The sequence below is a fragment of the Gopherus evgoodei genome, chromosome 7, assembly GCF_007399415.2.
Source record: "Gopherus evgoodei ecotype Sinaloan lineage chromosome 7, rGopEvg1_v1.p, whole genome shotgun sequence".
Taxonomy (NCBI): Eukaryota; Metazoa; Chordata; order Testudines; family Testudinidae; genus Gopherus; species Gopherus evgoodei.
In genome coordinates, this window is record NC_044328.1 from 115,513,788 (window position 1) to 115,540,621 (window position 26,834).

At 43.8% G+C, this 26,834-nt stretch overlaps 1 protein-coding gene across 1 annotated transcript; it reads right to left on the minus strand.

Moving 5' to 3' along the window:
- Positions 1-10,380: 10,380 nt before the first annotated feature.
- Positions 10,381-16,302, minus strand: BHLHE40 (basic helix-loop-helix family member e40). The gene is made up of 5 exons (XM_030570443.1): positions 15,901-16,302; positions 15,613-15,682; positions 15,044-15,151; positions 13,876-13,999; positions 10,381-12,875 (listed from the first exon to the last, which is right to left on the minus strand). Exons 1-5 carry the CDS (start codon positions 15,978-15,980, stop codon positions 12,016-12,018), a joined length of 1,242 nt encoding a protein of 413 aa, XP_030426303.1. The 5' UTR covers positions 15,981-16,302; the 3' UTR covers positions 10,381-12,015.
- Between the last annotated feature and the right edge of the window lie 10,532 nt (positions 16,303-26,834).

Below are 26,834 nucleotides of genomic sequence, written 5' to 3' on the forward strand. Positions count from 1 at the left end.
ATGTTGCAGGGGGGGAGGAATTTCCCCCCAAAGTGACCCTATTCTCCTTCCTGTAACATGTAGAACATTTCCAGACCTCTCCAAGATATAAATGCCATCAGGTGTGTCTCTCAGCAAGCACACTGAGTGTGTAAATGCAAGACGAAGCCCTGCTGCTACTAGCCCTCAGAGATCTATGGACTGGATTTGTAATTAAAGCCCAGGGTCAGGAGTCAGGAGAGAGGGGGTTGGGTTCTGCCTGACTTCCTCTAGGACCACTTAGGCCTCCATGTTAAAAGTCATCATTAATTCTGGGTATGTTTATTTTTGTGATGCCTAAAATAAGACCCCTGCTCTGGGCATGATTTCAAAGCTGCTGAGTTACCTGCAATTCCTCTCTGAGTCCATGAGCGTGTCAGGTCCTCAGCACAATCTGAAAATCATGCCTCAACTTGGGCATCCAAAAATAGAGCACCCCGCCCTCCCAACATGAGTGACCACTTCTGAAACGTTGGCCTCAGCCTCTCTATCTGCACAAGGTTAATAATAATACTGTGAGGCATAGGTTCGTTTGTGAGGCACTCTGTTTTGATAAACAAATGTATTGTTTATTTCACTTCCTTCTAGGGATTCCCATGGTGCTCATCGCCATAGTAACTGAATGGCTCATACTGAGTGGCTCCATTTTCTGGATGCCCCGCGTGAGGCATGATTCTCAGATGTGCTGAGCTCCTAAGCTCTGATTGACTCAGTGTGGAATTGCATGGATAGTTTTGACCTCACACATAACCCAGGGGTAGTGAGTGGAAGCCTGAGGGCTTGTCTTCACGAACTGCGTTACAGTGGCACTGTAAATTAGTGCTTTAGTGAGGACGTTCCTATACAGGACGAAAGAGCTTCTCCCATCGGTGTAGTTCATCCACCTCCCCTAGAGGCGGGTAGCTATGTCAGTGGGAGAAGCTCTCCCATCGACCAGCGCGTCTACACAGGACGTTAGGTTGGTATAATTGTGTCATTTAGGGGTGTGGGGATTTTTCACATCTCTGAGTGACATAGTTATATCAGTATAGGTCTGTAGGGTAGACCTGGTCTGATTCTCACTGCCTTCAATCTCTGTGCAAAGTGGATGGAAATGCTACCATTCTGAGCTGGTAGCACTTTGCTCTGGTGCGAACATGAAGTGCAAGGCAGCAAAGCCCCACGCAGGGCCCTCAGAAGCACTAGCAGTTACATTGGTTATGAACATCTCATCACATGGAAGCTGAGTACCCAGCAGCTGCATTTGTTTGAACGGGTTCACGTGGGGAATCACAGTCTCAGTAACTAATACATGAGGTGGAATTCCCTTACGTCTCTGAGCAGAGCATGCTGCACTCGTTCTCAGAGATGCATTTCAAGAGCGCCCTCGGCTCCCTAGAGACAGGAACAGTGTAATATTAGACTGTGTGACAGGGCTCCTTGCTCAAATTACCACCAAACCTCCCCTGACGCACTTAAGCTGTTTTCAGCGCTGCTGTACCAATGCCCAATTGTCACTTCTTCTCTTTGTTGTCCTAATGAACAACATTCTGCAGCTAATAAGGTACCCATTGTTGTCATTATATTCCGACATGATTTTAAGGTTAAGTAGTTTCACTTTTAGAGTGGCAGTTCTCTCCTAATGGGTCCAGTTTCCGCCCAGCAGTTGTCTTAGGCACCGTGTGGGGAGAGCTTCAAACTTTTTCTGCAGTGGTTTGACTCAGGCATTTAGTAGGATTTTACACCCACTTTGCCCTGGTATGAGAGGTAGGGCAGGAGCCTGATTCCCCTTGGCCTTTAGGTAATCAGTGAAAAGTGGGGGGCAAAATGCTACCATTCTGATATGATCCTATTCACAGGTGCAAATATTTACACAAGAGGCTAGATCCTCCACTGTGCTGAGTCAGGTGCAGTGGGTATGTGAGAGAGAGAGAGAGAGAGGAGAGGAGAGAGAGAGAGAGAGAGGGAGTCAGTCAGTCACTGCTCTTTGATTCTCAGCTGCCTGGCCCAAAAATAAGGGACCTCAGGGACTTTTGATCAGTGGGCAACTGTCTACAGCGGAGCTTTGTTCTGTGCTGCCTTTGTTTCAGCCTTTGACATCAGGCAGTGCAGTTCTGGTACAGGAGGAGATCTAGGAGGCAAAGGAGCTGCCTCTGTCAGCTTTATGCCAGTAGAGATTCTCCCTGCCTCTTCTGGGGCAATCTGCAGCTATTATACTTGTTAGGCCAAAGACTCTGGCACAGGGTGCAAGGTAACAAAGAATCAGGCCTTCAGGGATCACAGCTTCCATGAGCCTGATTCTGCTCATCTCACATACCAGTGAAAATCAGGAGTAACTCCCCTAAAGTAAATGAACATTTGCTGTTATCACACTGGCGTGATAGGAGAATCAGAAAGGAGGACACAGTGGCATGGCTGAAGCCAATAAGAGCTCTCCCAAGGGCATTATCTTAGAAAGCTGCTCTTTGGAGTCACAGTGATTCAAGGGAAAATCTTGGAAACAGTCATCTTGGTAAGTTTCCATTTGAGTTACACAAAGACAGTTTTTCCATGATAGATTGTTTCAGTTCCCAAGCAGAACCCGGAGGGGTCACCGCCTTCTCTCTTCACGGTGCTTCCTGAAAGAAGTTCTTGAGTCATCCTGGCTTCAGTCAGCCGCCCTGGAGACAAACAGTGAGAACTGGCCTGGCTGCTGAAGTACATGAAGAGATCTTGCTAACATGAAAGGAAGAATCCAGCCAGTTCAGGCTAGATGTGACTTTTCCAGCAGCCTCCTGTGTACAAAATACTCCATACGCTGAGACTGCAAGACGGTCTGCACTGAAATCATTCTACTTGGATTGTGGTTCAAATGCCTGTTTGATTAAGGGTGAAATTCAACTCCAGCTTTAGGGAAATCACAAATCTCACTTCTGTTTCCCCCTGGAAGATTCTCCTAGACTGTGAATTCTGGTCAAGATTTTCAACACTTAGAAGCTTCAAATTAGGCTCTTACATTTATATTTAGGGCCTTGAATAAGTGACTTGGATTTCAAATGTGCTGAAGTCAGTGGGTCTTGCTGGATGGATGCTCAGCACTTTTGGAAATTTGCCCACTTATTTATCCATCTAGGATCTGTCAAAGTGCTGTTACATATGCCTGTGGATCACATCTAATACCAAATGACACTAATTTCATAATTACTTATATATTTTATATAATTATGATGAGTGTCATTGTGGACCATTTATAGTACTCTAAATCAATATCTTAAGTAAAAGTAGACTCTCGTTTCTAAACAATGTAGCAATTTGAAAACACCTTTAATATAAACACAACCTAATTAAGGATTAGACGTCTAGAATAAAAGAGCTACATCTTTTAAAAGATTCTCAGATACATGTTAGCATCACGTACATCCTCAGACCAAAGTGCAAATAGCAGTCACTGATATAACAATGTAACCTAAGCACATCTGGATTCTCCATAACAAAGCTACATGATATTTCAGCTCTCACCATCATCAGTTACTTTCGAACTAGAACAAATCTTTCTTTGTCTATATTTGGCACTCTACCAGAGCCAATGATAATTAAGTTTAAACCCTTGAACTTAGTAAAGTAGATGGTTGCAAGATCTTCAACAATGTCATATGTGGATGGGTGAGATTCTGTAACCTGCATTGTGCAGGAGGTCAGACTAGATGATCATAATGGTCCCTTCTGACCTTAAAGTCTATGAGTCTCTGAGCCTATATGCTGAGGCCCGTTCCTAGAGGAAAGGCAACATTGGATTGCACAGGGAATAGTATTTATTCACTGTAGTTAATAAGAGGTCAAAGGCCACAAATACTAGGCATTCTTTTTGTCCCCATTTTCGCATGGAGCTGTTGTTTGGAAAATGATAAAATGTCAGGTTATGCTTCATTTACTGAATAATCAAATGGGAAGTGATAGTCAAGGAATGTTGATCAAATTCATGGTATTAAACCTTTCCCAGCAACCCAAATTCTGCAAGACTTAGGGCCTGAGTCTCCGGTGTTTTTCACCAAAGGCAGTCAGTGCAAAGTGAGTGGATTCTGATGTGGGAGCCTTCTACACCCATTTTGCAGAGGTGTGTGTGAATTCAAAAAGCCCAGGGCAAACAAACATTTCTCAGACTGATCCAAATGATCCAGAAGTTCAATAGATTCTGGAGGAAAAGATAAATAGGCCAGCCCTAACTTTAACAAGGCCGTATCGTAAGATTCTTGACAGCCTAGATCCTGGACAGAATGTTAGTCCACCAAGCTGTTTACAGGTTATGCTGCTTTGGTTATAAATTCAAAAAGCCGCAGTATCTTTTTTTTAGGAAAACATTTGTAGTCGCTTATGGCAAACTAGCCCTAGAGGCCTTGCTTTTCCATCAGCCAGCCTGTGCTGCTAGGTCCTTACTAGCTTGCCTCCTTTTGCAATTCCTTTTTTAATAAAGCAAATATCTGCAAGTACTTTCCAAACACACTGTTATGTGTCAGACTTTCCGAAAGTACTGTGTCTACATGTACTAACTGGCTCTGTGGAGTGACAGGAAGCAAAATGCACCCAAGAAAATAAACAAAAAGAAAGAAACAAAAGCAAAAAGGACTAGTACTCTTTGTTTTCTTAAAAGGTAAACAGGAATGTAGTGCCCCTAAAAAGTGCTGGCTTGATGGCTATAAAGACTGAAAGGCTGAATTAACCCACAGAACAGGTACTGGGTAGACAGTTGCAATACAAGCTTCCTCTCTCTGCTCTAGTCAACGCACTTCAACCCTGTGCTCTAAGTGTGAGGGGGCTGGTCAGTCTCTACACCTGTTTGGTGATTTTATTCAGGCAGTTGCCTGTCACTGAGAATTACTCAGGCACTATGGTAAGAAGTGTGATTAAAACAAATACAGAGTGAGATTAGCTTGCCAAAGCTGGCCTGTGATGAAGGTATAAAACACAGGTGGGCTGGTAAGAGATTTCTTGGCTCCAGTCACATGACATGAGTCAGGGTTACAGAAAGTTAATATCCCGTGTCACATGGCTGGGGGTCCACTGGCTCCAACAGCTAGTTACATGGCCTGGGACCAACAAACTAGTTTCACGTAAGTCACTCAACAGCCCAGAGATGGTGACAGTTTTCTGTCACAACTGATCAGGGCTAGAAGTGAACTGGTAGTATATAATAAAAGGTCTTACACACACTCATACCTATTTCCAGGGCATTCCTCTCCCACCCAGACGGTTAAAGTTAGAATAGCCCATCAAGAGTCTTAAGGTGAAAAAGGCTTGCTGCACAACCTACCATTCTTTCCACACTGAAACAGCTAAAGCAGAAACAGCAATTATCTGGTTCAGTCTAGTGCTGCTCGCCTGGAACATGCCATGACAAAGTGCTTCTTGTTTCAAAGCCTCTTTTGTACTAGGACACAGTTCAAGGGATCTTGCAATGCCTTGCATTTGTAAACACATGCAGCGACACGAATTACAGATGAAAGAGAGGACAAAGCAGAAGGGCACATGCCACAGCCTGGGCGGAAAGAGAAATCCCTCCACCCCAGTGTAAGACAGAGACAGCGATGCTGATTCTAGGGACAAGGGGCTTGTTTTCTATTCAAAGCACATATTCCTGAAAAGTCACAGCAGATTTAAAAAACCTGAATTCTAAGAAATTGTAGCCAAAAAAATGTGCATTGTTGCAGATTATTTTAGGCTGTGGCCCATGCACAATGTGAAGTATAAGCAGTTCCCAGAGTACATGCCTCTAAAAACCATCCAGTCTCAGAGCATTCAGTTATAGTAGCTTTCCAAACAGGTGGTGAAAAGCTAAAATTATGAATGTCTCTCAATTTTCCCAGCTTGCTCTGGATTGGAATACATCTCCTTTTCAGGAAGATTACTGGTTTACCTTTACAAAAGCATTAGGATAAAATTTTACCAGGACATTATAAAATTCTACACAATTTGCTTCTTTTTTAACACCAAAGAGATAATCCTACAGTTATATTCATCAAACCAGGTTCTGTATCTCTGCAAGGTCCTTCTAACACTTTAATCCTGGCTTCTTCCCTGCATTCACTTTTCATGCACTCTGATTTTATTTGATTTATTTTTTAAATCCCTGTTCATGTCTTTCTGCACTTCGAGGAGTTTGCTTGGGAAGCCCTATTTATGGGTTGAAATGCTGCTGAAAGAGTTATTGCTGTGTTATTCAGCTGCTGTGCCAAGCCTGCATGAGGATCGGGTTTCTACTGAAAGGGTGCCAGGCACGTCTGTTTCCAGGAACCAGCAGCCGTATTTAGCCTCAGGCTGCACATGAAAGACTGCAGTCGGAAACGTGACATTGTGTCAACATTTGAGGCAGGTCAGAGTTGGGTGAGACTGTGAAAACAAGTCAGGGGAACTCAACACACCCTGTCTGAACAGTGTGAGTGCAGAGACTTTAGCAAAGCACCCCATCATAGTCTGGTAGCCTCAGCTGCTGTAACCCCTTGATTGCTCCAGGATTTTCTTCCATTAAAATTTAATGTTTTAGGGCTGGGGGGGGGGGGGTTAATGGAAATGAAACATGATGAAATGTCTGCTCCTATCCTTGGGGCATCTTTGATGAACGATGCAGCAAAGTGAAGGATGCTGCACCTACAGGAGCTTCAAGGCAATCTAGCTTATACATTTGAATGGTAAGTTACATAACACTTTTCATATTCACCGGGCCTCCAAGCACTTGATAAACATCTGCCACGTTCAACACCACTTTTCTGAGGGAGGTCAGTGTTATCACCTCCATTTTACAGATGGAGAAACAGGCACAGCTGAAGTGATTTGCCCAAGATCATATAGAATATCAGTGGCAGGGACAGGAACTGAAGACAGAAGACCTACCTCTAAGTCACCATTGTTGTTATTATAAGAGTAGTGCCCAGAGGCCCAGATCAGGACCATGGCCCCATTGTACTAGCTGCTTTACCTCCACAGAGGCAGACATAATCCCTGCCCTGAGGTGCTTACAGCCTAAGGACTATCCACTAGGCCACACTCTTGCACCTTTCACCACCAATGGAATGTCGCCTCCTCAGTTTTGCTTTTTTGGCTTTGACCTGTACCAGGAAGGAAACTTCCCCACAACAGCCATGTCCTTGCTATCAAAGGGCACATCCTGCACCTATGTTTATACTCATTGTGTCCCTGTTTGCTGCAGAGACAGTCTCTGTGGGTCCTGCTACCAGCAAAGGGTAAAGAAGGCAGAAAAGGCTAAGCTCAAAGTGACAGCCTTGAAAATAAACTGTAAATCTACCAACAACTTGAAGTATTGAGAATTTAGTATATTGAGGGTCAAACCATGGTCCCATTGAAATCTGTAGGAATTTTGCCAGTGACTACAATAGGAGCATGATTTGTCTCTAATTAAAACAAATAAACATGGTGGAGAATGTGAGTTCCCCAGGTAGATAAAGAGGCACCACCATAATTTACCTGACTATTCACCTTTGGGACCTGTACCGTTCGGGGCCCAGTTGGGGATGCTGCTAGATACAGTTGTTACACATTATCCCAGTTTGGGGCCTTCACAAATCCACCAGCCTTCCTGGTCCTCCTGCATGATCAGCACCTTAAAAATACAATACAATTGTCATTCAGTCATGAATGTCAATGCACGAGTTCACCATTTACACACATATTCGTTTCAAAGTAAATTATTGAAGGTTTCCTGCAACAGTGAATGGCATGGGATAACACAAACCCCTTAGAGAAATTGGGCCTGCTCATCCGCCAGTGAGTTGATTATGCCAGCTGATGGGCTAGCCCCGTTTCCAGTGTTCACAAAGCAATTAAAGACCAACAATAAATGACCTAGCCAAGGGTCCCATACTCTACATTAGTACATGTACTTACCGCCTTTCAGCCACCCGTTCCCTTCCCCTCCCCCTACTAGAACAAACCTTTAGTGCAAAGCCCATCTGCTTTCTTCAACAGTTTGCCTTTGGGAAAGGTTTGATGTCATCTTCATTTTGCAAAAAAAAACAAAACCAAACCTTGTATATTATTTATTACCTGTGTAATGTAAACAAAAGGTGCATGTTTTAAATAAATTCGACTGCCAAGACTTACTTGATGGTGTTAGAAAATACTCACCAGATTTTTCAGTGTTAGCTACAAATCTATTTCAAACAACAATGAAACTCTTGGCAAAATTAAGCAGGTGTCTCCTCTTTCCGGGGTTCCGATCCAGCGTGGGCCCTAGGCAACGGAGGGCCAGGGTTATGGGTGTAGCAGCCACTAACCAAGCGTAGGCAGCCTTGGGTGAGATTTGAGCAGCGAGCCAGAATCCTTCCATAGCACACCAGCAGATACACCCAACTAATATACTGGGGCATGCACCACAACATGAGGGAGGGACTTGGAAAACGGGCAGGGCTAGCTCCCAAGCCAGTACATGTGTATACAGCCTTTAGCCTAACCAAGGGACCAACCCTACACCCATTTAAGCCAAAGAGAGTTTTGCCATTGACGTCCGACAGCAGCAGGATCAGTACCCAAGTGAGCCACTAGCGCTTACCAAAAAGAGAAGCTGCCTGCTATATATGCTACGTGAATAGCCCAGACACTAAAAGCTATAATGGCTCACACCAATACTACAGAGCACTTTTGTTTTTAACATAGGGATCTCTTGGAGCATTAGCTTGGCCATCATGGGAAATCTGTACAGCAAAACTCCTGGTGAAGCACTAACACCAGAGTGTGTCTCTCCTTCCTTTCATGGGGCAAGCTATGGTATGGTTCTTTTCTTTATGGAGTTCCAAACACAGGGCTAAGGCTAGTTCTAACCAGAAAGGTAAACTCAGAGGTTTGCTATATTCTAATGAGGTTTAAGGTCCCCTGCATAGGAGTTGTTTAAAATTGGGAGTATGCCCTTTTTTGGCTTCTTGACAATAGATAAAGGTCCAAGGAGCAGTGGTGGTTTGTTTGTTTTTTTCTTGTTTAGCTTAGAAATATCACACGTGTCAACTCTAGCCAGCCCTGGTTTTGCTGGAGGACTTCTGGTATGTCTCAGAGTTTCGTTGTGATATCCCACACACTAATTGAAGGGGTTGTTGAATCTTGAACAGGATCATCCTTCTCTCATGTAGTTTGTTAAGGCCTAGAGCACCTCTTTCCAGCAGAAAAACCCCTGTGAGGGGACTTGAGGCGAGAAATCTCTTTGAGGATCCCCTTGCAGAGATTCTGCCCTGCATCATTCCATTGATATGGTGGGGTTTGCCTCCTGTGGAAAAGACCACAGGGCCTGCCCCCAAACCTGATTAGGCCTCTGCAGATCCTTGGGAAGTTAGAGTCATCTGCATGTAGGCCTAGTGCCTCCACAGTGGCTCTAGCCCATCGCCCCCTTAGGTCCCCACCCCAGAAATTCTCTGGCCAAGCAGCTCCATTGGGTGCTCCACTGGCTACAGCTACAGTTTCAGGTCCTGTAGATCCTTCCTTTAGGCTGGGGTGGGGGATCCTTTAGCAGTGATCGGGCTTAGAAAATAAAGGATAGAAAATAAAGCCCCAAACTGAATTTCCATTGGGCTAGAGTAGGGAAACCTATAACCATCCTCTGCCCACACTCCTGTCCCAGACAGTCCTCATCAAAGGCCGATGCAATCTTTCCTTCAACGCAGACCAGATAGATTCCTACACTGCATCCAGGAGAGGGGCAAGGGGATCTGGAGATGTCTGAGGGCATGTTTCAGATAGAAGGGGGAGATTCATGCACAAGATCCCCTTTGCCTGGATCTTCAGTGAAGATGTGGCCCTTAGCACTAGAGTTAAACAGGTGTTGAGAAAAGATGAACAAAGAGTTTTAAGCAGTCTGACTAAATAGCCCTTCTCAATTGCTCAGGTTTCATACTCTGGCTCTTGTGATTACAATAGCTCTCCAGCTGCCATAGAATCTTGCTAGAGTAGACAAAACTTGAATTTCTAATGGAATAACAAGCACAGGAATCCTCTCTCTTCCCCCACTTTTTTTTTTTAATATATAAAACCCAAAGCTTGTCAGACTTTCTAGATACATCACAAAGAAACAAACCTAAATGAAGTAAAAGTACAAATCCAACATGGTCTCCCTTACAGGCCATTCTTTAAAGGTGAAAAGCTCAAGAGGTAAAAATAAAATGCAGTAAATTAAACAAAAAATCCCATACTACAATAATAATGGACCACATTTTTCCCTTGGATGACTTTGGGCACTGATTCCAGCAAGGTTGTACCGGGGATAACTAAGACCTTAATTCCGTAACTTCTTCCCCGCAGGCAGAGTGCTAAGTCCACATGGCACACTATTTTGATTGCTGGATCAGGTCACATGGAACGACATTGATCAAATATTTCAAAGAACAAGAGGCAAAGCCTTATCTTCCACAGGAAAATAATTATTTTATTAAGTATTGAAAAACAACTACTTAACATTTACTCAAGATAAAAATATTTACAATACCCCATCTCTGAGAAGGCTCCAAAATATAAACACTGTATCCCTTCCTAGAGAACAAAACAAAACAAAATCTCTTCAAAAAACAAAAACCCCAAATCAGGAATACATTCATATTTCTCACGTCTTTATGCTCAAGTAGTTATACAAATAATAGACCTCTGAAACATTTTAACTAATATATTTATATAATATATATATATTTTATATATACATATATGTTTATAACAAGATTTTACAAATAAAGGCAACAACTGTATATCAAAAAAAAAAACAATAAAATAAACATGAGAACACAATCTGCAATCAAGCACAGTGCATCTTAACAACTGGTGCAATGGTAGAATGAAATGAGCATCTATGTGACATTTACTCTGGAAACAATTTCTCAAAATTAATACAGAAAAAAAACCTGACTGCTTTTTGCAGTTAGTTTCTTTTAAAGCCTAATTGGACACAGTGTTCATCACTGAAGCAACTACTGAATCTGTGGTGCACAGGCCCAAATAGTTCTAACATTTGTTAACATGGAAATTTTCACAAATTCTAACTCTACTTAAAATAGGAATTTGGACTAGGGTTTTCAGATGATCCTAAGAGATTTGGGCGCCCAAATCCCACTGGGATTAGGTTCCTTTGAAAAAAAAAACAGTTTTGAATTCTCAAAGGTACTCAAGGGGGCCAATTCAGTGGGTGTAACTCTGTTGACTCCAACTGAATTCCACCCTGTTACAAGAGATCTGGATTTGGCCCAGGAGTGAAACAGTCAGTTGCTGGCTACTGTTTGCTTTCAGATACACTAGACCCAAAGACACCTGTACAGCAGCAGTAAAAGAGAGGTCTAGCGTTAGGTGCAACAAGCAAAGGAATCCATGGGGATATTTTCTCTTTCCCTGCCCCAACTAGCAGCTTGAGTTATAGAAAGGGATGCATGTTAATTTGTTTATTAGAAGTACATCATGTAAAGCTTCTAAGCAGCATCTACATTTTATTCATTTTGTTTTTTAAACATTCAGCAGAGGTGTGGAGAGAACCTTGTCCTCACTCTCCCTGAACCACTGACTATGCATTACCAACCAGTGATTGCTACTCTGAATCGTTTTAGTGGGACTAACACCAATGCTTCAACTGCTGTGCATGCGTGTATCATTTCAAATACTGGCAACTGGGTGGGGCAACAAATCTGGCGGTGGGCCATTGCTTTGAAAAGCCCTCATAAGAAGTACCATATTTTTATACTCACAGACCCTAACACCTAAATCTGCCTAATGGAATATTTTTCACAGCTTTGAAACATAATCTTCACTGACTAAGTCAGCTGTTGCTCTGTAGATGGGGAGGGTAAAGGATAAAGCACAAAGAAAACCTTTTTTTCCTTTTAAACTCCCCCAAATGGCTAACCTGGGTGCTTCCTTCATCCTTTCCCACGCTATCTGACAAGTCAGAGAAAAATGGATTTCGCTTCCGACTCTCAAACCTTATCCCCACACCTCAGTCCAGCTGGTATATAAAACTGAAAGTCTCAAACTTAAAAAAAAGAAAAGAAAAAGAAAACGGTCACACTGTGCTTAGTCTTTGGTTTCCAAGTTCAAAGGAGGAATCTGCTTCAAAGCTTGAAGCAGAGCTGAGGAGTCAATAGGGGAATGGACTGGTAGTGGAGAAGGAAGTCTCTGAGGCATCAGAAGAGATGGAGAGATTTTATCTGGGTTCATTAGCCCTGAAAGTGCAGCAGCAGAGGCTGGGAGACTTGGGTACAAGACGGGCATGGAAGCCGGGTACCAACACTTCTCCAGCATAGGCAGATAGGCAGTTGCAGATGGTGGGATCAAATAAAAAGGTAGGCACAAAGGAGGCTGGTGAGGGTGAGGGCTTAAAAAACTACTTGAAGAGCCAATCAGATCACTGCTAAAATGGCCTTCGTCTTCTGAAGTTTCCATCCTGGTCCTTTTGGCTGGTGGGTCCTCAGTCTCTTGCTTAATAGAGCTTATTCTGTCTTGCACGGTATAGTTGAGTCCCGTATCCTTTGGAAAATACTGCTGATCGGTGTTTGAGTCACTTTTCTCCAGCTCTCCTCCATACCCACTGTCTGTGTCTGTGTCGCTCCCGCTCTGCTCTCCACTGGAGTGTGCAAAAGTCCTCTGTATAACAGGCACACAGTTCTTGCCATAACCCTCAGCAGTTTTGGGCAAAGAGCCAGACTTCTCCTTCAAGTCCACCGTTTTCGGGGGCGCATCTCCAGATTTTCGGCTGGCTCCGCCCTGGAGGACCTCAGAGGCCATTCGGTGCAGATGACTGACCAGCTGGGAAGATTTCAGATCCCTGGTGTTCTCATGCTTTCCCAGGTATTGCAGCACTTCCTTGGCACACATCTGGAAACCAGATCGAAACATTTCCTGGCTGGTATCAAGGTTTCTCGATGACAAGTCACCTGAGGGAACATTAACAGAAAGAAATTAAAAATTAACAGCAAGCTAAACAGTTTTATTAATATCATTAAGATGCATTGGGGAGAGAAAGAAATTTTATCTCCATATTAAGTATCTGTTACAAAACAGCTGGACAAGTGAATTCTACTGTACAATACGGTCACTTTAAAGACCCATTTTTACAACCTCCCTCTAACAGTGAGTCTTTAAACACGTTTTTGATCCTATACTCATTATACGTGGCAACCACAAGAGACACTAGAGTTTAGGGAGAAAATTGCAAAAGGCAGCACAGTGAATCAACCCTAGTATCTCCTAAGAAAGACATCAGTTCCAAAGTCATCTTGCAAATCTGGCTCCTCTGCAGCTAATGAAAGTTGGGTACAAGGGGCTCAATTTATCCCTCATTAACTGCATACACCAAGGGGGATTAGGTCTAAACTTCGAGAAATGACATTGGGTTTGGCTGTATAATTCTACTGCATATCTAGCGGCTGTTAAAGCAGTAGCAGCCTTTTTAGAAAAGCTGGTTTTAGCTTGACAGACTCAAGTAAGTGTCACAAAGAGAGGGGAAGGAGGAAACAGATGTAAAACATTGTGGGCCCTTAGACAGTCCCAAGCTGGGGGGGGGGGGGGAGGAGAAATCAGGACCTGATCCAAACCCCACTGAAGTCAATGGAAAGACTCCCATTGGCTTTGGATCAGGCCCTCACAGCGAAACTGTACTATAAAATAGCTAGAATCAGGTTGAATTTAAAACTATATTAAATTAACAGCTAGTTATACATTAACTAAATAGAGGGATGAAAGGCATCTTTTTCATAAATCCACATACACATAAAGTGGGTTGTGTATGCTAAATAAAAATGAGAAGAGACAAACTTACTCCTCCCACCTCCCAAACTAAGTGTCATAAGTAGCCAATATTTCAAAGATATTGAAAGTAAGATCACAAAACATTCCAGGGTTCTCACATGATACAAACATCACTTGAATACTCACCAGCTTGTAAACCATTCTGTAAAGCAATTATTTTCTGTTGCTGCTGCTCAATGAGATTAGTTAGTGCTTTCACATGCTTCAAGGTAAGTTCAAGAACCACCGCCTTCTCCAAGTGACCTAAAGTCTGGAAACAAATGGGCAGGTTAGTACTTATCCTAGAGCTGGCCACGCTTCAAGGAATTTTCAAAGTTTTCTAATTCCTTGTGAAATGAAAAAAAGAAAAAAAAATTGCAATTTGGGGGACAGGGTTAAAAATGTTGTCTTTATTCAATGAAATCACTCGATTGATTTTGAGCAAAAAATCTTAACATTTGGAGTCTGATCCACATATTATGTAAACTAAAAAAAAAAATTAAAGGGAAGGTTACAGAGAAGGATATAGTTACATCCTACCGGTATTTTAGGACCAACTGCATTGCTCTCAGACAAGTATTTTATTTTATCTGTTCTGCTGCCCCTGCTGGCATTGTGACCTTAACACAGGGGAATCCAGTTAAAGGGTTTCTTTTGAACAATGACAGAAGAGGGGAGTCCTGCAGGATGTCAGCCAAAGTGGCTTTCCCCATAAGCTTCTGAAGGGATTTTTTTCGTTTAATTTTAATCAAGCACCTAAGGCTTTATTCTTTTTAAAAGAAGGCACCTCACATACACTAGAGAAGCAGAAGTTGTTGTCCTTAACATCTGTCACAAAACAAGAACGCAGAGAATCCTTTCAAATACACAAAATAGGTAGCATGGAAACAAACTCTAAAAGGACTTGACTTTCATTTAAATTAGGGATCAACTTATAAATGGAATCCAGTAAAACTTCAGAAAGAGCAACATGGAACTTTTTCAGCGGCTCAAATGGAAAAACCTCACATTCAAATCAAGCCCACAATAATCACTTTTACATGAGGTTTCATTTTAACAGCAGCAGTTCAATTCATATCACCCCATCACCACAACAGATATACACTGTTTAGAAATTCACAGTGTCTGGCAGGATATTCAATAGTAATAGACTGATCAAAATGGCAAGCCTGCCCAAATCGTAGCCTTTTCCACTTTAATCTGCAGTGCTCAAAGGAAACCTCTAGATGGCACATCTACCTGCACAGAAATCCATTAACTAACACGCATCCCCAACAGGAAGAGGAGTTTGGATATTAGCCAGATTTTCACTTACTGTAAGTTTGAGATGTTCTGGTAAGAGATCTTTCAGTTGGGCAATGCACTCATTAATCCTATCACGTCTCTTCTTCTCTATCAGTCTGTGGGGCAATTTATAGGTCTCCTGGAAGCCAAAGGAAAGGAGAATATCAGACAAGACACAAGATGACTTTCTAGCACCATGGATAGACACACAGGTAAAAGGTGATCTAGAAATAAAACTACATCTCAAGCTGCTACACAAAAAGTATTATGTGTAGCAGCTACTAACTGACTGATTTTCTGTCACAAGAATTATTAAATTGATGCAAACATATATTCCCTTCCCACCTTCTGAGCTCAGATTTGGGGACAAGAGGTACAAGTGAAACAGTCTCAGAGCAAAAAAAAACCCCAACAACCTTGATTCAAACTGATGTTAAACAACCCCTGCCAAACCCCACAGCAAATTTTATAACGGTTGAAACTTAGTTGAGCTCTATGCAAAACAGGTTTAAAACAAATCAGAACACAAATGCATACAACTTTTTAAATGCACCGGTGTTAACTCAGAATGCAAAGGTTCCAAACAACTCCTCCATTTACCTTATTGTCTTCACTTTTTTTTAACCCTCTCCTGGGCTTGTACACTTGATACATGTGAGAAAAGGCCAGCCTGCACCAATGACATTAAAATGCAATGGGTTATTATTAGTTCCTGCACACTGAGAGAGACACACGCCACAAATGAGTCGGACAACGATCCCACCAGGCACAGGGTGAAGGATCTGAAGCTCAGGTCAAAGCCTGCGGCCAGCCTGCGCCCCTGGATTTGGTGGGGAGGGCACTGGGCGCACTGGCCCCAAGAAACGTACCACTGAGGCGGCATCTTACCCTGGCAGCTCGTTGCTCTCCAGCGCAGGCAGCTTGCCTAGGCAGGCAGGAGGGGGCTGGGCGCTGGGGATCATTTCCATTTCAGCTTGGGAGGCTTTGCGGGGGGGGAGGGGGCTCTGCTGAAACTTAGGCTCGCCGAAAGCAGCGAAATCAGGCAGCGCCGGGTGCGCGGCGAGCTCCTCGGAGAACCGCTGGCGTCGGGACCGGCTGCAGGGGGCTCAGGACGCGCTGCTCATCTCCCGCGGCCGGGGCAGGGCGCGAGCTGAGGAGTGGCTGGGAGGCGGCAGGCTGGGTTAAATGGGAGCGAGTGGGTGGCTGGCGCTACGTGTTCTACCCTGTGACTCCCGGCACGTCTGGCGGTGCCGGGGAGGGGGAGCCCTGCCTTCCCCTGTCACATGAGCCTCACGTGCTGGACAACGCTCCGGCCTCCCCCGGCTCCCAGCCACACACGGCAGGCGGCAGCTGCAGCCGGAACGTGACGGGGCGACACCTCCGCCCGGCCGGGCTCTCCCGCGGCGGCTGGCGCGCGAGCCCGACAGAGAGCGCGCGGGACTGGGGGGGGGGGGGGTCTCCCCTCACGCGCGCCCCGGCGGCAACATCCCCAGCGGCGCGCGGACCCGGCCCGGGATGCCCCGGGGGAGCGGGCGAGGGGGCTCGTGCGCCGCCACCGCGCTCTTCTGCCCGCCTCTGAGGGGGGGGGGTCAGTCCGGCCCGGCGGGACACCACTCCCCCGCCCCCCGCTCAGGGACCCTCGCTCGCCAGAACCTCGCTCCGCGGGCCCGGCTGGGCTCACCCTGGTTTACACAAGCAGAGGAGTCAGTCAGGCGGGTTGCGTGCCCCCCCCCGGTCGCTGGGACTGGCGGGGGGGGGTGTCTCTCCCGAGGGAGCTGCTCCTCCCAGCCGGCATGAGGGACACAGGGGGGCGCCAGGGGTGGCGTGTGGGAGGGGCTGGTGCCAGCCGGTGCAGAACTGCAGGGAGCTCACAGGGGAGGGCGGTGTGGCTAGTCTCGGGGTCGGAGGGGGAACCAGGCACTCCTGTCCCCCAATGTCTTTCTCTATTCAGAAGAGAAGGCAACTTACTTGGCCTCGGGCACGTCACTTCGCTACTCGAGCCCCGGCTTCCCCCTGTGTAGACGGGGTGGTAATAAGGTAACCTACGTCAGAGGGGTTGTTTGGATTAATTAGTTGGTACGTGTAAACGCCCTCCGAAGCGGTGTTATTCCCAGCCGTGCAGGCAGCACTCCAGGTTCATGGGAACCAGCAGAGGCAGAGCATGCCGGCTGCACCTGACTGCAGCGTGTCATACTGATTCTCCACCCTCAGTGGGGTAAAACGGGGGAGACATTCATAAGATGACATGCCAAAAATGCTGCTTCTGAGTGCTTTTGACTGAAAATCCTTGCAAGCAGCAGGGAGATGGCTGGCACACGGCCCCTGATGCCACCACAGGCAAATGCTTTGCCACCCACTGAAAGAGGCTGGCTACTGCAGCTGAGCCATTACATAATAATAGCAGCTTTCCAGTAGGCATAGACACAGAACATGCCACATCTGTCATCAGGTAATTTAGCTGGTTTTGGTGTTTTTTTTTAAGGTCTATATTTTGTAGTAATCCAGTGGCTAATGGCTTGATAAAATGCAGCACAGAATATGACAAACTGCACTATCATCCAGGTGCATTTCTGCAGTCAGTGGGGAATACCCAGCCCAAATGTCAAGGCTTGAGAGTAACTGGTATTAGGAGTGCAGGGCTTTGTGTGAACTGTAGCCATGAGCAGAGTAGCACTCAGGCATGATGTGGGCTGAGGGGACTGCAGCTGAGCCAAGGGCAAATGCAGAGCAGCGAACAACCAGATTTAATGGTGTGCCCCATTGGGGCAGTTGTCGAGATCAGTGGCTGATTTAAGACAACTGGTAATGTGAGAAGGGGCAGGGAATCAGAGTGTAAATTACAGGGCTGAGGCTGCTGTAAGTTAGGCCTTATCTACATTTTAAAAGTTTTACCAGCATAACTATGTATGATTTTTGTACTGACGTATTTATGCCAATAAAAGCCCTAGTGTAGACCCATTGTAAAGCACTTATCTGTGTAGCTGATTTCATTTTGCTGAATCAGATTAAGCCTAGTTAAAGCACCAATAGTTTTATCTATAGACAAGGCCTCAAACAAGGAATCAGGAATGCCCTATACAGCCTCTGAATTCCCCAAGAGCAGGAACAGAATAACAGGGAACTAGGACCAGCTAGGTAAGAGTGTAACTATTTTATATCTTGTAAGTGTCAAGCAAAGTTTTAATTCTTTGATCTTTGTTAAGCAGTTGAGACTCTTAGCTGCCAGCTGTTCTGCAAAGGCTAAGGATGATTATAGTGGAGTGTAACTGCCAAAGCAAACCTTTTGTTTTGGGAGTACATGGTCATTTCCCCTGTTACATGATGAACAATCCCTTGACACCTTCGAGGAGCAGTGGGTGCTGTCCGGGGTTCTCTGCTCGGTGTCCCCGTTAGGTTTCCTCCTTCTGACCCTTTGACCTCACTCTTGTCCCTGTTCTTTTATTAGTTGTCCCCCGCACTCAGTGGGTTCTGTGGCCCTGTGGTTCCTCCCCTTAGGCTGGGGGAGGATCCTTTAGCAGTGGGCGGGCTTTGCCCACCCACTTCTCAGACACCCAATAGGTACATGATGAACAAGGAGAGGCCAGATCACCAAATAGAAGGTATATTTACCTAGATACAGTAATAACAAAACTTTAGCACCCAGGGTTTGTCAAAGATTTCCCCATCTCCTCTGAGAGTCTTGTGGCTAGGAGCCTGAGGTCAGCAATTACTTGGTTGGAGACTGAAGACAGCATTTGTCCTAGAGAAGGTGGCATGCTCATTTCCGCATACATCATTTGAATGCATGTGTGGTGGCAGAAGTGCTAAAAGAGTTTAGAGTTGTAGACTGTTACAGTAGAAGGTGACTCAGTTAACGAAACTCTCTCAGGACAACGTAGGCCCAAAACGGAGGTTTTGTAAAAATCTTACTTGTAAGAAAGAAAAATTCCCCTGCGGTGTCTGCAGCCTAAACAGTACAGTATAGCTACTGACCGAAAACCGCAAAATGAAGCTAACTATCTCTCACTGAGTATTGTCTCATCTGTGTTTTACAGCACAACCCTGCAGTTTCTACCAAGTATAGCATTCACTGTCATGATCAATCCACTGATTTCAAGTGTCTGCTGGGTTGGTCCCTTCAGCCATGAAACTACAAATTTAAGTCTATGAGTAGTCCCATTGACTTCAAAGGGACTATCATGTGCCTAAAAAGTAAAGCATGTGCATAAGCATCTGAAGGATTAAGGCCTTAGATCAAAAGCTCTTCAGGGCAGGAATTGTCTTTATTAATGTTAGCTACAGTGCTACTTGAATAAATTCAATAATTATTACAAAAGTGAAACTAACTCTTGTTAATTGCAAAAGCAGAGATTTGTAAAGCAAACAAATAGCATAAATAGTGGAAAAATAAATTAGACATTTAAAATCCTTTGTTTTAAAGCTCTAAGCTGTTTGTACCACAGTTAAGGGCATTTAAAAATCATATATAGATATAGCTATATAATTTTTAGCTGCTAGCATATTTTCATTTATTCCCTTCTCCATACTTCTCTTTATCAAACAATAGAAATAATTAGGGTTATAGTAGGGGATTGCTAAGGGAAAATTCTAGCTTTCTGATTCAGGGCCAGATACTTTTCACCTTCTCTAAGTTTAAATTTAAAGTAAAAATATGTGAACTAGTTCATGCCTACTGGTTGTTTGACTCTTGTATGTTCTTTGACACAGTACATTCCTGCAGTGGATAGTGAGCTAGAAATCAGGATCAGAGGTAATCCCCTATTATTTAGTCCTTTTACTATTGGTATGTTTGCCAAACAATGCTCCAGGTCAGATTTCACTGATGACCTTAAGGGTGGTTGCCAAGGATTTTGGATTCCCCCCTTAAAAGAGAGTCCAAATGAAGTTATTACATTCTTGGGCATCAAGTTAGATTGAGGGAGAATTAAATTACACTTTCCTGAGGTGCCTGGCACAGCTTTCACAGGCTGATGAAATCATTAATTTGTCACCTTGATTTTGTTTGCAGAGCCATTTCTCCATGGCAGATTTTTTTTTTTACAATGCCCAATTGAAGCTATAATGAAACGTTAAAAATAATGACATTATTTTCTAGAGCTATTAAGGGAGAATCTGGCATTTCCAATAGTAGTTATAGAGCATTTGATGTCATAGGATAACAACAACTTGTGTCCTATAGGGATTTGTAGTTATTTACAGATGTGTTAGCAGGAAAGGGTTTGGCTTTTGTTTTCCCAGGTGTGCAGAGGTCTGGCTAACTGCACTGAGTTAATGGAGCTATACCCCCAGAACATTCCCCATCCCCCCCCCCCCCATAATTATGGCAATGGTAATTTTAGGTAAAAAGTAAAGTTCTTCAAATCATTGGCACTAATATCTGTCTTAAGAATATGTGAAGAGCCCAGGGAGTTAACAGATGGGCAGTGGATTCAGGCCTGCGATAGAGTTACTGAGGGAGGTTTTGTTTTAAAATGTCTCTTACTTAATATACCCATGAAGGCCAGGCATGTGCCCATGAACTGTAATCAAATAACTGACTCTCCCTCTCTCATTTCCAGCAGTCTCGTTTCAGGTTACTGGCACCGGAGGTTAAAGAACAGCCACATCAAATACCAAAAGCCCTTGCTAAGGGTATCGAGACTAGAGGGAGGAGAATGGAAGTGGCTAGCTCTCAGCACATGATAGATCTAATCTAAGGGCTGGTGTAATTAACGTACATTACTTTCTGCAGGAGTAAAGGTTTATATGGGATCTGGTTAATTCTAGCATAACAGATAGTCCTGTCTGCATTACACAGGAGTGGCAGAAGTGAGGCTTATTTCCTGGCTAGTCTTTAGTTAGTAGGTGCGGCAGTTCTGTTCCCAAGGCAGGCAGGTCCCAGATCTCAGCTCCAGTGTTTGCAGTGAGTAGCATGTTAAAGGGCTAAGGGAGGCAACAGGGAGTTGTCAGGTAGACAACACAACATCATTCATCAAGTACTGGCAGCTTTACTGGAAACCAAAGACAAAATGTGCAATAGTTATGCTCCTGGGTAAACGTAGCATTCGTTATGTCATTTTTAGGAGTGTTCAGGATCAGTGACTCAGTTGGTCTCTAAATGAGACCTAAGAATGTTATTTCTCAATATTGTCATGGATGAGTCTATGAGAATCCACATTCATCAGTCTACAAGATGGATGTAAAAGGTTGCAATGCTTGGGTTATCTACATAGAACATTGGATACAGTTCTTCATCTAGTTCTGCTGGATACATCTGCAGGTACTTACCAAGGTTTGGATTTAACCCAACCAAATATGTCACCTTTCAATTCATTTATACGTGGATCACCACCTCAATAGCACAGCTGAGTGCAACAGAATATAGGATCAAAAGATTCATCCTAAAAGTCTGAGTCATTTTATTTATGTATAAGGATTGCCATGGCACTGATCACTGTCATATCTAGTTTGTGGTTTGGATACAATGAGTTTGTTCTAGCTGCTACCACTGAGATATTTGTGTTCTTTGATAAAATGCTGAAAAAATAATCCAATGAGGTTTATCTCTGTGGCTACCCTGATGTCCTAGGTCAGGATTCTTCCCCCAGAAGGACCGTGGATTGCTGCTGGTGATTTATTGGCTGGAGGATGCCAAGCTGAAATCATTTTAATAAAACACCTGAAGTGGAATCAAGTGAAAGTTGTTGTTCTCTTTGTCTGAAGATGTTTGCTAGCACTGAATGTGCTAGTGTGAGGTGATATGGGAGGAAACTAATTCATAATAGACTGTTGCCCACTTTGAGACTGTTTAATGAAACATTATGGCCAGCCTGGTGCCAAAAAAGGCAAATCCATATAGCAAACAATTGAGATCTACAGAACTTGTTCTATTTAACTATTTCTTTGCTGACTGACTACTGTCTTGTGAGAAGTAAATTCAGTACACACACACTCTCCCTCTCTCTCCCTCTCTCTCTACTGGCAGTGCTCTAACAACTGGCTTCATGCAGTAACTTCTCACACATCACTGTCTTATTGTAGTAGAACAGGGATGGCCAAACCATAGCTTGTGAGCCACATGTGGCTCTTTTACAATTAAACTGCAGCTCTCAGAGCCCCCCTATTCTCCACCTACCAGACTACTTGGAAGAGCTTGGGGCTTCTGCCCTGAGGTGGGGTGGTGGGGCTGGAGCTTCTGCCCAAAAGGGAGGGGGTCTTAGGGCTTCAGCCCTGCAGAAGGCACCTGCCAGGGCTCAGGGCTACAGCAAGAGCAGGGCTAAAGCCTCGTGCCCTAGCAGAAACCCTGAGACCCTCTCCTCCAGCCCTGCAGGACAGAAGCCTAAGCACTGGCTCTCAAACTTTTGAAAATTATTGTATGCAGCTTGAAGGGTCGTAAATTCGGCCATCTCTGTACTAGAATTACCATAATCTGAGAGCCATAGCCTCAAGCATCAAGGTATTACTCCCTTGCTGTGATGGCCGATTCATATTTCAATGAAAGCAATGGAATGCTAGGACTTACTTGGATCATTCTTCAGGATTCAAGCAGGGAAGGCTGTAGGTGGGAGGAGCAGTACTCTTAGGCAGGTGTGGCTGTGAATGTTGTCCTGTTCTGGAGAATGAGTTATTTTCCCCACTGAGAGACAGAATGGTCTAGTGAAGAGGCCATATACTGGGAGTCAAGAGATCTGGATCACATTCCTAGTTCTGCCAGTAACTCCCTCTTTGATGTTAGGCAAAGTCACTTAAACATCTCCAGGTCTCAGTTTCTCTATCTGTAAAACAGAAATGATGATAGTTTGCAAAGTGCTTTGAGATCTATGGATAAACAGGACCTCATTTATTACTATTGTTAGTCTTTCTGTTTTAGTAGCATCCAAATGCCCTAATCAGGATTGAGGCTCTATAAGGCATGGATACTGTCTCAGAGTGTTTTTTATTAATTCCATTTGACATAGGTAAGCACAACTGCAGTCCCAGTTTGGTTAGGTTATAGCATTGAAGCAACCCTTTAAAACATGCTACTTGTGTAAATATATAGAGAGATATACCCAATATGGAACAAGTAGAGCTGTACAATGTGTTTTCCCTCCAGTTAATGCCAGGGTAGGGGGGCACGGATCAGCGTTCATATCGCACTCCCTGTCGGTATCCAGTCTGAGCCGGGGAATGTAATGATCCAACCAGCAGACCCAATTTGGTGATAAACCCTACTCCTGTGCCACCTGAGGCACATTGCACATAAACGCTAAGAAGAAGAATGCCAGGGCACAAGTCACTCATACCTTGCCCTCCTGACCTCAGACACTGCCTCCTGAGCAAAGTGAGGGATGACTGCTAATCAGTTCAGAGGAACTTGCCTGTACTGTGAATATCATTAACATCAAGGACACATTAAGGACTATTTCTAATAGTTTGTCACCAAGGTAAACAGAAACATTTGTGAATGAAGCTGATTGGACCGAAATAGTGGGTGCTGCAAGAATAGACACATTTTTGAGATGTTACTGGAGGACAGGGAACAGAATTCTAGGATGACATTAACTCTCAGCAATAATAGAGTAGAACAAGCCCATAGTATTTATATGGACTTGTTTAACATTCCATGCTGTTTGTAGGTGTATATGTGAGGTGTCTGTGTTCTCTCTACAAGAGGATTTCTGGATTAGGCAGCACCAATATTAAGGAGATAAAAGATTTTATAAATGAAAGCTGCAATTGTTCGGATGTGCTGGGAACTGTTTCTAAGCATGCACATGGGTGACTGATTTATGTGTGTTGTCTGTGCACGAAGAGGAAAGAAAGAATTGCTGGTACTTAGCATAACTATTGCAGGAAGAAAAAGGCAGTGGAGAAAGGTGTGGCAGTGTGTTGTGTTATCTGTCTGTGCTTAGTAATGCATGGCCTCCTTCCTGCAAAGATATAGGTCAGACAAACTATGCACATAATTATAATGTTTCCTGGTCACTCCAACAACTAAAAAAATCTGGATCTGAACACACTGGCATCACTGAAGTAGTTTGGGTCTGTATCCAAGTATCACAGGTCATTTTTTCAATAACAAACCAAACCCCTGCATCAGAACCCCCTTGAATTTTCAGCATGGCCCATCTGTATCCTGAACAAGATGTGTCTCATGATGTGGAGGAACCTAAATGGAATATGCAGTATTCATGGTGGGTTTGTGCATATTCAAAATTATATGCAGTTTTGCTCACCATATTCCTTATATGTGAAACTATCGTTTGTGGTATTGAGATGCAGATGTAGCTTAAATCCTGCAGTCATGTTTCCTAATAAGAGAATAATCTGACTACCAACTACAGGAGAAGAGATCCATAATTAAGTAGAAATTACAACCAACTGAAACAGGGAAAAGAAAAAAAATAAATCTAATACACAGTTTCCTTAAGAAAAGGACTCATGGTTGACAAGTGTTACCCATGATGCCCCTCACACTTTATGTAATGGAGTTTTAAAATAGTTTGGCCATAACTATATTAACAGCTTTTTGAGTGGAACCCAAGTTAGAACAATCCCTGTCCCAAGGATCTTAGTGCATCGGCAGTTGGTCCTGATGTGCCATCTACAGAGCAAAAGTCCCCACATACATTATCACCTAATGCCAAAATGGAGAATAGATGTTTCATTTTACAAGCATTGAGCAAAGATGGCATCAGGTGCCTCAGGTCCCCAGATATGAAAATGATTGTTTGGTTTAAGAATGTAACAATGAGCAACCAGCTGGTAAGAAACAGCTAAGGACCAATATCTAATTGAGGCCATTTGGTGTCCAGGGTTTCTACGTATGAATTCAATTAGCCTCTGCATCAGTAATTCTCTGTTCCCACCCTGTCATGGTTTTGGAACAAACACTACTATTCCCATGGATCTCAAGGTGCTGAGTGTGTGTCCCGCAGTTATACAGTCTTTGTCTAGTGATGGCTTTGTCTTTTTCTCTCTCTTTTTAAACTCTGCTTTTAGATTCTGTTCTCTGCCTTTTCATGCTTGGAGGTTACTCGTATAATTGTGAGCCAGTGAGAACACAATAAAAGCCATCATAAATTCAGGATGGTCTGATGTTCCTTCTTTTACCATTATTAAGAAGATAGGCATGTCTACATTTTTATAATAATTTTGCACTATGCATAGACATCCTAATTCTCTGTTGTGCTTAAGCCCCTTTATGTTGTTCTGGTAGCATAAAGGATCCTTAAACCAGAAGGCAGCAATCACTTCCAGGGCCTGCCCCCTGTGTGAGAAGATTCCTTGGCCAACTAGAGGTGTCAGATAGACTTAGCCCTCGTCCAGACTAACCCGCGGCATCGGCGGGTTAAAATCGATTGCTCGGGGATCGATATATCGCGTCTAGTCAGGACACGGTGTATCGATCCCCGAGCGCGCTTACATCGATTCCGGAACTCCATCAATCCGAACGGAGTTCCGGAATCGACACGGAGAGCCGCGGACATCGATGCGGCGCCGTCCAGACTGGTGAGTACCTCGATTTTAGAAATTCGACTTCAGCTACGTTATTCTCGTAGCTGAAGTTGCGTATCTAAAATCGATTTTAATTCCTAGTCTGGACGTGGCCTTACATCAAGCTCCTCCCTAGTCCCCAGTGCAGGGTATGTGTCAAGGGGAAGGGCTGTGCCTATAAGGGATCATTGTTGGACCAAATATAAGTTTGAGCTGCTGAGCAGCCAACAGTCCTTCTTAAGTCAATGAGAACTTCAAGCGCTTAGTACATCTGCAAATCAGGCCACTGCATTAGAAGGAAGATTTTCAAAGGCACACATGGAAGTGAAGCACCTATCTTCCATTTACTTTTACTGGGAGCTGGGCAACTAACTGCACTTCCTATCTTTGAAAATCTCCCTCTGGAGCCAAAATATGTGTTTAGGAGCCCTTTGAACAGTTTGCCTTAAATATTTGAGACTACATTACTAACCTAGGCAAAATGAATTCCAACCTAATTACTGCAATGATGAATACTAGCTCCTCTTACAGTGCCAAGCTTCACTGATAGTATTGCGTCTGAAACCACCAACTTACAATTATGTAACAGTAGCATGGTTTAAAAAGATGCCATCCTTGTAATAGGACACATGAGGGTGGTAATTAACACTTGTCTGACCGCTACCAAACTTTAGAGCTGACAAACAGCTGTTTTCCTGCCTAAGTTCATGCCGTTTGTTCATGCAGAATTCAGAAAATTAGCTACTATGATCATTCAAATCTAACCATAGGGGTTTTTTAGCCCTTTTTTTAATAGATATATTTAAAGGTATGGTTCAGTACCCCATTCTGTGTTTACCAAGCTGTGTATTTACACTTATTTACTACTTTTCAGAATTCAAATTGATTAGGGAAAAATGAAAGAATTCATACTGCAGGATAGGTCTGAACAAAGATGAGCAGAGCATGGTATGTTGCAATTACATGCTGGAAGAGCACCGTTCTCTGCATCCTTCTAAGTCACCTTCACCAAAGACAAACTATCAGAATACTCCTGAAGAGAAACTATTTTGCCCTAAGAATGAGCACGCTTGTACTAAATGGCAGATATGCTAAACACCAATACTAGGACAGGCTACCCCTTATGTCCCCTAATAAAAATGTTGCCTCAATATGCCTTTTCAAATTCTACAACTTAATCTTCACCATTGTCAATAGGCAAGATCTTCAGCTGGGGTAACTCAGTGTAGCTGTACTGAAGTCAGCAGAGCTATCCACTTTATACCAGTTCAGGTTCTGGCCCAATATTTTCAGCTTTCAGAACAGAAACATTTCTAGTGACATGCGACTTCATATCAGTTTGTCACCTCCTTGAGGTTTTTATG